Source organism: Spea bombifrons, chromosome 12, assembly GCF_027358695.1.
Source record: "Spea bombifrons isolate aSpeBom1 chromosome 12, aSpeBom1.2.pri, whole genome shotgun sequence".
In the NCBI taxonomy this organism is placed as follows: domain Eukaryota; kingdom Metazoa; phylum Chordata; class Amphibia; order Anura; family Pelobatidae; genus Spea; species Spea bombifrons.
This window is the reverse complement of record NC_071098.1, coordinates 3,385,708-3,395,553: the sequence shown is the minus strand read 5'-3', so window position 1 is coordinate 3,395,553 and position 9,846 is coordinate 3,385,708. Positions and strand designations below refer to the sequence as shown.

Below are 9,846 nucleotides of genomic sequence, written 5' to 3'. Positions count from 1 at the left end.
TGATAAGTGCCGGGAAGACATTTTTCATCAGGTTTCCAGAAAAAAAACAAAATAGGTATTTGGTAACACCGTATCCAGAATATATACCGGGTAATTCTGACCCGTATTGCAATCTATTAGTGAGCTGAGGATAGGTGGAGGCTGCTTGGAGTCTGAGGGGATGATGGGACTTGATGTTGGAAAGAGAGGCTTTACCTGGAGCCTCAGGGGCAAATCCAGTAAAGCCAATGAATTTCCATGATGCGCCAAGACTCAATGGAGAAGCATAGAATAGTAAATATCAAAAATGACAATAAAAGCCTGAGGACACATGCTCGAAGTCTTTTGGTTACAAGGAATGTAGTCATTCCATAGCCTTGACCCTCACAGGGTGTGGTATGGGCTGAGCAGATGTTTAAAAATGTTGTAAAGTGCAAGTATATGCATTTGGGAAAATCTACTGCTACAAAAAGAAAAATTTTTGGACCCCAAGTGGGTAATAGTGATCCCTGGGATTGCTGATACTCCTCTTCTGAGCCATGAATATATCTATTAGTTAAACAAATTTGTGACAATTAAAACTCAGTGGTGACTGTTCCATATTTATATATAATATATATTAAAAATATATATATATTATACCAGTATATTTGCACATTGGGTTATAATTTAAATGCTTAATAAATATTCTCACAACCCTTTGATCGGGAAGGGAAACTTAACGTGCTTTCTACTAATATAAATCATTTATATGCCACCAACTTACTCTGCACCTCTGTTGTGGACGGGCATGTTGGCAGCTATGACATAGTAACACAGTTTGATAAAAAAAAAAAAAAGAGACAAGTCAATCAAGTCCAACTTTGCCGTCGATCCAGAAGAAAGTAAAAACCCCACGTTGTAGACGCCAGAGTTGTGTCCCGAGCCGCCCCACCGCCCGGGAGGACTTTCACCGCACGTGTTTGACATCTGGCTGGCTGGAAGCTGTCAATTACAATTTTTTCATCAGCAAATGTGACTTTTCTGGTAATAAAAAAATTCATCCTCCGACGGACGGAAAGCGTTACGGGGGATAGCGTATTATTGCATGTCATTTGGTGCACGAAGACTTTATTATTATTATTATTATTATTAATAATACTATTATTTCGCTCCCAGCGGCCTCTATATTTTTAGGCCTCACCGCCCCATCACACTCATCCCTTTTCTAGCCTCCTTTGAGTACCTATCCTCCACGCCTCGGATCCTAAATCTCCCCCGGCGGTGTAGCTTTCACAAATGTCAGTCGAATTCTTGTTGTCCAGTAATATATTAAATGTGGTCTTCCATTAACCCGAGCATTAGCAGGGCTCACATGTATTTCCTCAACGGTTCTTAGGGACGGAGGCACACGAGAAATCTATAAATGATAAATAATTTAATTCCTAGAGACCACTTTAGCGTCTGTAGGATGTATAGCTCACTCCTGGGAAGTTTAACCCGTTATTTCTTTAGGAGAGGTTTATATGTGATTTATATCTCACGGATATCCTGTCCGGATGGGATTGCCGTCTGTGTTTATAATGGAGGGTAGAAAGACCACCCCAAATTATGAGCACGAGAGATAAAGACTGCGCTCATTCCAATCTTAAAGGGACGGTATAACGTCACCAAAATAGAATGCATATTAAAGTACTGTCTGAGTACTCCAAAACGCATTCTTTAAAAATAAAATAATTAAAAATCAAGCGTTTACCTCAGGTAGAAGCTAAAGCTACCCTCCTCCTCTGTGGTGAAATTATTCTCATCACCGATTGGCTGCTTGAGGCAGCCAATCAGCGGCAGGAAAGCTGATCGTGCCTAATCAGATCCGCCATGATGCTCGCTGGGCCGGTGCTGGAGCTCGCTGGCGGTAAGCGTACCACGCGCAAGGAGATGCGTTTGGCCGAACATATCTCCTGCATGGGGGTGGGGAAAGGGGCAAATGCATAGGGGGGGGTCCTGCACTAATTTAAAGGGACCTCTTAAGCTTCAGGTTGGCTGACAATGTGTGGAGTAAGCTGGACTGGAAAGGTCCTCCTCAACTTGAAAGTTGAATTAGGTGTCCATAAGGGAACACGTGTTGTGGCACAAATCATTGAAACTATATGTTTCGCTTAATCCTCAAATGTCGAGCCGGGCAGCTGTATTGCGAAGAAGAGTGAAGTTTCAGTTATGGAGAAGAGAGAAGAGACACCATCTCCAAACATCAATTTCCCTGTTTTCTTCCGTAATGCAACCTCAGCAGCTCTCAGACTCGCATCAACCTTAGTGCCCTCCGGTGTCCACCGCAATCACTCGTCTCATTATTTAAGAAATTAAAAATTATGAAAACATCTTAGGAACTCTAATAAGGCACAATTAGCCGAAGCGCTTTTTCAGCACAGAGCGGGGATTTTTCTGCTTTTTTAATATTTCAAATGGCTGGATTGTGTGTCCTCGTATATGGCACGCTGAAATAATAAAAATCATGGTCCAGTTTAAGCTCAGGTTTGGAAATTTTAATTCTGTTTTATTGGCCCCTGTTTGGTTATTACAATAAAAAAAGACCATAATGATAAAGCACAGAAAAAAAAGGACAAAGGGTTAAGAGGGATAAATTAAAATCATTATCCTTTACAAAAAAAAAGCCAAAACACATGATATTAAAACACCGTTTCGAAGTTATTATTGCTTTTAACTTGTTTGCATCTAATTATTTGTATATTTTTTATTTGCACTTTAAAGTATTCATTAGAAAACTTAAAATGCTGTCGCCAAGTACACCCTTAGGTCCCGGTAAGTCTGCGTTACAATGTATCATTCCTTCGGGTAATGAGAGTGACTATATCTTACAATAACTCTTATCGGGGTCATACAAAACTCATGTCTCCGAGAGTAAACTCTACGGGGGGATTACATTTAAGAAGCGATTCTCACTGGCAAAGTGTTATAAGCAATGGTTGCTATGGTGACAGCACTGTTTTTACCAAAATTGATCTTTATATAAACCTTCTAAATGTAGAAAGGAATGGGTCTACCCAAACTCAGTAGTGTCGGTGTAAATAGGAGGGCGTTGCACGAATACCCAAAGAAAACCTTACCGTACACTGATATAAAAGGAAACAAAATAAATCACATATCATATTAATAAATAAATAATTTTTCATTTTGCGAGATCGGTCCTTTATCAGCAAAAAATTTTAAGCAGCGGAGGGGTTCTTGAATAAGCGAGATAACGAAACGCGTTGGGAAGAAGGAAACGGCATCTGATCACCAGGACCTCTCCTCCTGCTGCCATTATTTAGCCAAAGTATGGATCTGCATGGATTTTGGGACACGGTTTTTGTCTGTGTGGATAGAGCGACTAACATAGTTACATAAATATATTTGGGATACGACACCATTTGTTTTGTCCTCAGCTTTAAGAAGGTTTTAATCAACACAGAATGTGAGATTCCACCATACTATCTCTGCAGGCAAATGCCATGAGCCGTGGGTCTGTTATTAATATTTTGTTAGGTTATTTGTACAACATCCCACTATTTTATTTATTTGTTTGTATCCTGAAGGTTTATTCACTATGTGACGAGGTAAGATACATTACGAAAGTCCTACTCCAAGTCTTCTCTGCAAAACGGGCCAAATGTAAGGACCATGGGCAGATGCATAGATCACTGTCAAACACCCCCCTTTCTATAGCTAACATACTCCCTAAATCTATTATCTTCTGAATATCTAGGGAGATCTTATTTGCCCCAACAATGCCCTTTAATCCATGGGAGGCAAATGCCCACTCTTGGACCTCTCTGGAGGCGAAGATGGACATGACCTCACATCCAGTAAACTTAACATATCCAACATTGCATCATATGCAAAGCACGAAGGTTCTTGTAACTCTTATAATCTTCCTTCCGTCTTGTTATGTTTTATCAGCTGATACACTCATGGCCGATATAGTCATAGTTAGGTAATTCTAAAATAAAGGTAATACGTTATTAATTGTTATCATTATAATGGTAATAACGTTTTCGGTGGCGGATTTTAGGACCGTTGCCAGTTGTATCTCTGATACATTTTTAGGAACATTCTTTGCTGGATACATTATGGATGTCAGATATGATTCAGTAACGGAGGAGGAAGCGCGCGGAACGAATGATTTGACTGTACTGCCCTCTGCTGTCCGCACGACGACTTTGGGAATAAACGACAATATATCGTTCCAGGAAGAAATTGATTTTCTTTTTTTTTAGGTTTTTGACTTTTTCCCTTTCACTTTGTGGCAAAACAGGTTTTATCCATAAAACTTGCCTAAAACCCACATATTCTGTTTCAATATTGTTGTCCTTTTTACTTTTTTTCCTAAACCTACCTAGCATTGAGTTGTTGAAAGAACATTATTAAGTTAATTGTTACATTTTGTATGTATCTAGGTGAAAGCAAACATCGCTGTGTGGAAGACTTCAGCTTGTTGTTATGAGTTCTATTTTTGATGTCAATAAGAGTACTGCGGCAATAATTGTTCATCAGCGACAACTTTCTCTAATTCCCCCGGCGGGTTGTTTGTAATCTCTTCAAACTGATTGTTAGATAAGGGTGTCTTGGTTGACCAAACCCCAGTAGCTGAAGAAGACTGCTTGCGGGAGGTATACTCAGATGGTACAGAGTATGATCTGGAACGATCACGTTCATGGAGGTTCTGTAGATGTTCAGGGCTCTTTATGTCATTTCCCGGTATAGTTAGGACATCTGGTCGACCTGCTGTCCATGTCTCATCTTGGGTCGAGCCAACGCCAGCCTTTGGGAACCCCATGGTGCTTTCATGCTTTTTCTCAATTGTTGAGACATTTCTAGGCACAAACAATATAAATCCATCTTCTGCCATAAGTTTAGATTGTCCATCAACAGGAAACACCTCCAAGGAGGCATCTTCTTCCATCATCCAAGGTGAAGCCTTAGAAAGCACCTCTGGGTCGGACTGTGGAGAATGTAGATGCGCCTGTCCTATGCCCTTGTTTGTCGCGTTGGGATTTATAGCAGGAGAATTTGAAATCATGATTTCCGTGGCATTGGCGATAGAAGAGTGGGTAGTAGTTTGGTTACCTTTAGGGTAGTGATCGTAAGTGACTTCAGAGGTAGCGTTAATGATGTTAGTCATCTCTTTGGATCTACCCGACGTGGGAAGATTCAGCTTTGGTTTTGAAATGATGGTTTCTTTTTCCCCAGGTAGAGCAGTCTTATAGCAATTAGGTATTTTTAGCTGTCTAGTAATCAACATAGGCAAGAGCCTGTTGGAAGCACATAAATTGGAATAACTATTTGGTGTAGCACTATCTGCAGATGGGGTCTGAGTTTCGAGATAGTCCCCTGACCCGCTTATGACATCCAAGTCTTCTCCAGATGCCCCAATGTCTAATTCTGCAGATGCCTGTTGCTTGGGTGACACGATCTTGGGTTGGTCATATACTCCTAAAGTAGATTCTGACGTGTTAATATGCGACGAGCCTTCGGTAGCCGATACAGTATCTTGCTTGTTGGGCATCGCGCGGCCAGACACATTCTCAGCCATTCCTGGTTTATTCCCGGCCACAGACAAAAAAGTTAATTCTTGCTGTGAAGCCTCTAAAGAAATAATGGTGAAGAAAAAAAAAATCATTTTCTTTTTACTTTACTGAAAGGGTGGTAGTTAAATGGAATCAGCCTTCCATCAAGTGTGGTAGAGGCTAATACAGTAGGGATATTTAAACACACATGGGACAGGCATATGGCTAATTAATCTAATATGAGTATATGTAAAAACATTGTTACCAAACAATACACCTGGCTCTGTGTCTCACCTGTGCATTCATAATAGTTTTCCATCGTCCAGTTCATGGGATAGGCCAGTTCTACAAACTCCAACCTCAGGTCAACGCTGTAAAAAGCCTGGACGCCGCTAACGTTTCCCGCAGCCGTGCGGCACGCCTGCCGATTTAAAGATCTTATTTACAAAGGAGCGATAAACTAGAAGCCCTAAAAATGTCCTCGGTATGAGAACGCGAGCGCCGAGGGACATTTCTGATGGGTCAATGAACTAACCTGCGTCCGCAGCACCTCTTTGGCCGGGATATTGATCACGATGAAGTGTTTGTTCTCCGTCACGGTGGCGCTGATGGACTGACCCACCACGATGTTCCTCAGAGTCAACATTTCTGTGCTGTAGGAACCTCTCTTCACCAGACCCATGCGCTGCTTTGGGATGCTTAGTATGACGTCTTCTCCTGGGTGCCGGGTCACTGGAAGAAACAATCATTCGCTCTATACTTCATCTCCAGGAGCTTATAAAATATACGTTCATTTATTTTTGCCTCAAACCTCTCTCTACCCTCTTTTATGATCAGGACACCGTAGCTGAGCGCTGGATCTTTTTGCTGACCCTGCCTCAGATATATATAATCTTAAGGCATAGTTAAGTCACCGAAACATTCGTGGGGGGGGCTTATCCAGCTCATCCATGAGAACCCCAGTGTTCCATACAGTTAAAATAGATGAATCTGTTCTTTTAAATATTGCTATTTTGTTACCCATTCACTAAAACACATAGAGATTTGGGACCTCACAGGCGCTCTCGGAACAGCGACTAAGGTTATCGCGGTACAGCCTGAAGATTTATGTTCATTATCTTTAAGCCATCAGCTTTACTATCCTCTTAAGAAGATTTTTTTTACTTTTTTCCTGAATATTTTACAATATTGGTGAATTAATTTTTGATTAATTTTCACTATGAATCTCCGTGATATATATTATTATTAATCAGTCTTGAAAATATTAAATTTAAATCCACCAAGCACCTCGTTAGTGCATCTGAAGCAATTTCTGAGCCCGGCGTAGACGAAGGATCCAATTCTTTTTACTGTTTTCATTAGATTATCGTTATTTTGTGTTTTATGACTTACATTCTGGATACATTGTTGCTGTATTGTTCATTATATGTGTATGTTTGAAGATTTTTTAGGGTTCTTTCTGCTCTCCAAACTTACCAAGAGGGCAGGAGGCTTCCAGGGAATAGGCATAAAATCCGTGGGCCAACCAGAGAGGGAGAAACTCCGTCTGTCTGTCCAGAAACTGGAATTGCAAAGAAAAAACATACAAAAATGGAAATATTTTATTAAATAAGAAAATAAATAGGGAGTTCATCGTTCATCGGCATGCTTACAATCATTGAAAGGAATAAAAGATTTCCATTTACCTCCCTGGTATTTAATAGCTGTCCACGCGGCCCTCTGATGGTCACGCTGAAATTACTCATTTCCACCTCAATACCAAACAGGCTGGCATCTTCCAACGAAACCACAAACTCGCCACGGAACGTCAGGAACCAGGGATCCTGAATGAAGTAGGATCCAGAATGATCATTCTCACTCCTTTCCATAGGTCTCCGGCCCCATCAGGGTTAATTCCCCAAAAAAGCCCATCCAAATTTCTCCATCATTAAAAAAAATGGGGCCCCTATGTAATAAGTCCACACCAGGAAAACAATGCTTTGGTTTAACACATAAGGTTGGGGGTCAGGTCCATGCATCCCAACTGGCCTGCTTTATGAGGGACAGTCCTGATTTTGCCACTCTATCCCGCCAAGCGGCCCCCAGTTTCATTTTACAGTGTCTGGGAAAAGGCAGAATAATACTGCATATTCACAGAACTAGGAACTCCCCAGGTTTGACCCGGAGTCTCTGGGCAGCCCTGACCACAGGCGCCCCACCACACCTTTTTTTTATATTAAAAACCCTTTTTTTGAGACTGAGAAACGCTCATGGCTATTTTTCACACTGTAGACCAGGAGCAGCCAGACACTGCCGAACTACAACTCCCACAATTCTCTGCCCGCTTTTGGAACGCTAAAAACATATTCTGCGGTATTTACCTGATTCTTGGAGTTTCCCAAAGGCATTGGACGTGACACCTGCAAGTAACAAAGAGTTATTGTGAAAGTTTGATTGTTTGCTCCTCGGGCACAGAGAGTCAAGGATGTTCGTTAATTCGGGTCATAGAGGGTGGTAGATACACTTTACTTAGAGGGTGGTAGATACAGGGAACAGCCTCCCAGCAGAAGTGGTAGAGGGTAATACAGTGAGTGTATTAAACATGCATGGGATAGACATACGGCTCCTGAATCTAAGACGAGACCGACGACTGATTAAGGTTTGAGTCTTTAAAAAGGGGGGAACGAACAGACAAGAAGTCTACAGAGGAGCTGAAACATTTGCAATTGAGCAGCTTCATTATGCATTATAAAGGGCCGACCAGGGTGTGATTCTCCGGTAAAAAGGGTTGAGCGAGCCCTGCATAATAAATAACTAATGGTGACATAACAGTAAAAAAACCCAAAACATTACACTATGCATGATACAGGGTTCACCCAGCCTTTCCTGGGGTTGGTGCTTTATAATGCAGAGAGAAGTCGATTAGATAAAAAGTTCCGCTCGGCTGCAAGTTCTCCATTTAGTAAATAAACCCCATGGTGCCATCATGTATGTGTAACCAAGTGAGAGATACTGCAGGTGATGGCCAAGGGGTGCAGGTATGTAGGGCTGCTGAAACCTGGCGTGGAGTAGCCACGTGACCCGTACCTGCACATAGTGCGGCTCACAACGCACGGCCTCCCTGCCGAGGGATGCCGACATCGCTGGGCATTGCATTGTGTGGCGATCGCTCCGTCCACTTCCTCCGGATGTCTTCTTCACTATGTGTATATCCAACACGTGGAACCCTTTCTGTGAATATGGAATATCAGATATTAACCTCATAACTAAAATGAATACAATAATAACCCCCAGCACTGTATACAGTAATAACCCCCCCCCAGGGCTGTATACAGTTATATAACCCCCCAGGACTGTATACAATAATGTCGGTGACAAAAACCTTGTTTTATCTCATTTTGTTCCAATAAACTCTCTTTATCTGCAGACCTGGAGCCGCCGTTGCTGTCAGTCATGTGATATTTTGGGTGACTTTCCCGGCTCAAACACCACACTGAGCTGATGCTTTATGGCAATGCTAATGAAGTCCGTTCCTCCATAGATTTCCATTAGTCAGAGAGTCCGACTGGGTAATTAAGACTGAGCCGCTCTATTGTTTCCACAGGTAGTATGATAAGGAGTCGACGGGTTTGTCTAGTAGTTCGAGGCTCAGATAACAGAGCGAGAACTCATACAAACGTCTGATATGCAGCTGCTTGAAAACATTATATTAGGGGGCAAAACCCCCATAACAGATCATCTTATTTGGTCTCTTCCCTTTCCCTTCTGTTGTTAAATGAACATGAATCACACGTTGTTACGGAACGCGTTTAGTGATCTCACCTCCATTTGCACTTTGCAGCCTGAATAATGTACGCGGAAAAGAAGATTTCCATCGGAATCCGTGTTCAAGAGATAGCGGCACCGGGAGAGCAGTCGGTTTGAGCGGTCCAGAGAGCTGAGGCTGACTGAGAAAAAGGAGAGCAGACCTTTAATCCACGTGACGCCGCCGACGCTTTTACACCGGCTACTGTCTATCACGCCATTTGGAATATTAATAATCTTATGACCCAAAACAACCAATCTTTACACGTAATGAACACACCGCATATACATAATCGTCTTTACCTGGAAAACGCATTACTTTAGACAGCCAAAGAAGCAGTCCATCCATCTGTCTCTTTGGAAGCCAGAGCTCCATATAATCGACAAAACACTCCACGTTATCTGCAGAGAAACACCTGGGCGTTAGAGGAGCCGCCAAGACCGCTTTGCCAGACCACGAGATGCGTCAGGACAATTGCTGGGCCTCAACGTTGGCACAAGCGCCCACCCATGTCATTGGGCAGCCGCTGGCGTTAAAGTGCCA

General features: G+C 42.2%; 1 protein-coding gene across 1 annotated transcript; it reads right to left on the bottom strand.

Annotated features, from left to right (window-relative positions):
- Positions 1–4,471: 4,471 nt before the first annotated feature.
- C12H1orf127 (chromosome 12 C1orf127 homolog) lies at positions 4,472–9,766 on the bottom strand. Its single transcript, XM_053452387.1, has 9 exons — positions 9,606–9,766; positions 9,321–9,445; positions 8,586–8,729; positions 7,880–7,918; positions 7,205–7,342; positions 6,996–7,080; positions 6,055–6,251; positions 5,814–5,940; positions 4,472–5,598 (listed from the first exon to the last, which is right to left on the bottom strand). The coding sequence occupies exons 1-9, from the start codon at positions 9,676–9,678 to the stop codon at positions 4,472–4,474; spliced, it is 2,055 nt and encodes a 684-aa protein (XP_053308362.1). The 5' UTR covers positions 9,679–9,766.
- Between the last annotated feature and the right edge of the window lie 80 nt (positions 9,767–9,846).

Coding starts and splice junctions, on each gene's coding strand:
- C12H1orf127 (XM_053452387.1), bottom strand. CDS start 9,678: ATGGAGCTCTGGCTTCCAAAGAGACAGATGGATGGACTGCTTCTTTGG. Junction 9,446..9,605: donor TAAAGTAATGCGTTTTCCAG/GTAAAGACGATT, acceptor CCTTTTTCTCAG/TCAGCCTCAGCTCTCTGGAC. Junction 7,081..7,204: donor AGCTATTAAATACCAGGGAG/GTAAATGGAAAT, acceptor TTGCAATTCCAG/TTTCTGGACAGACAGACGGA.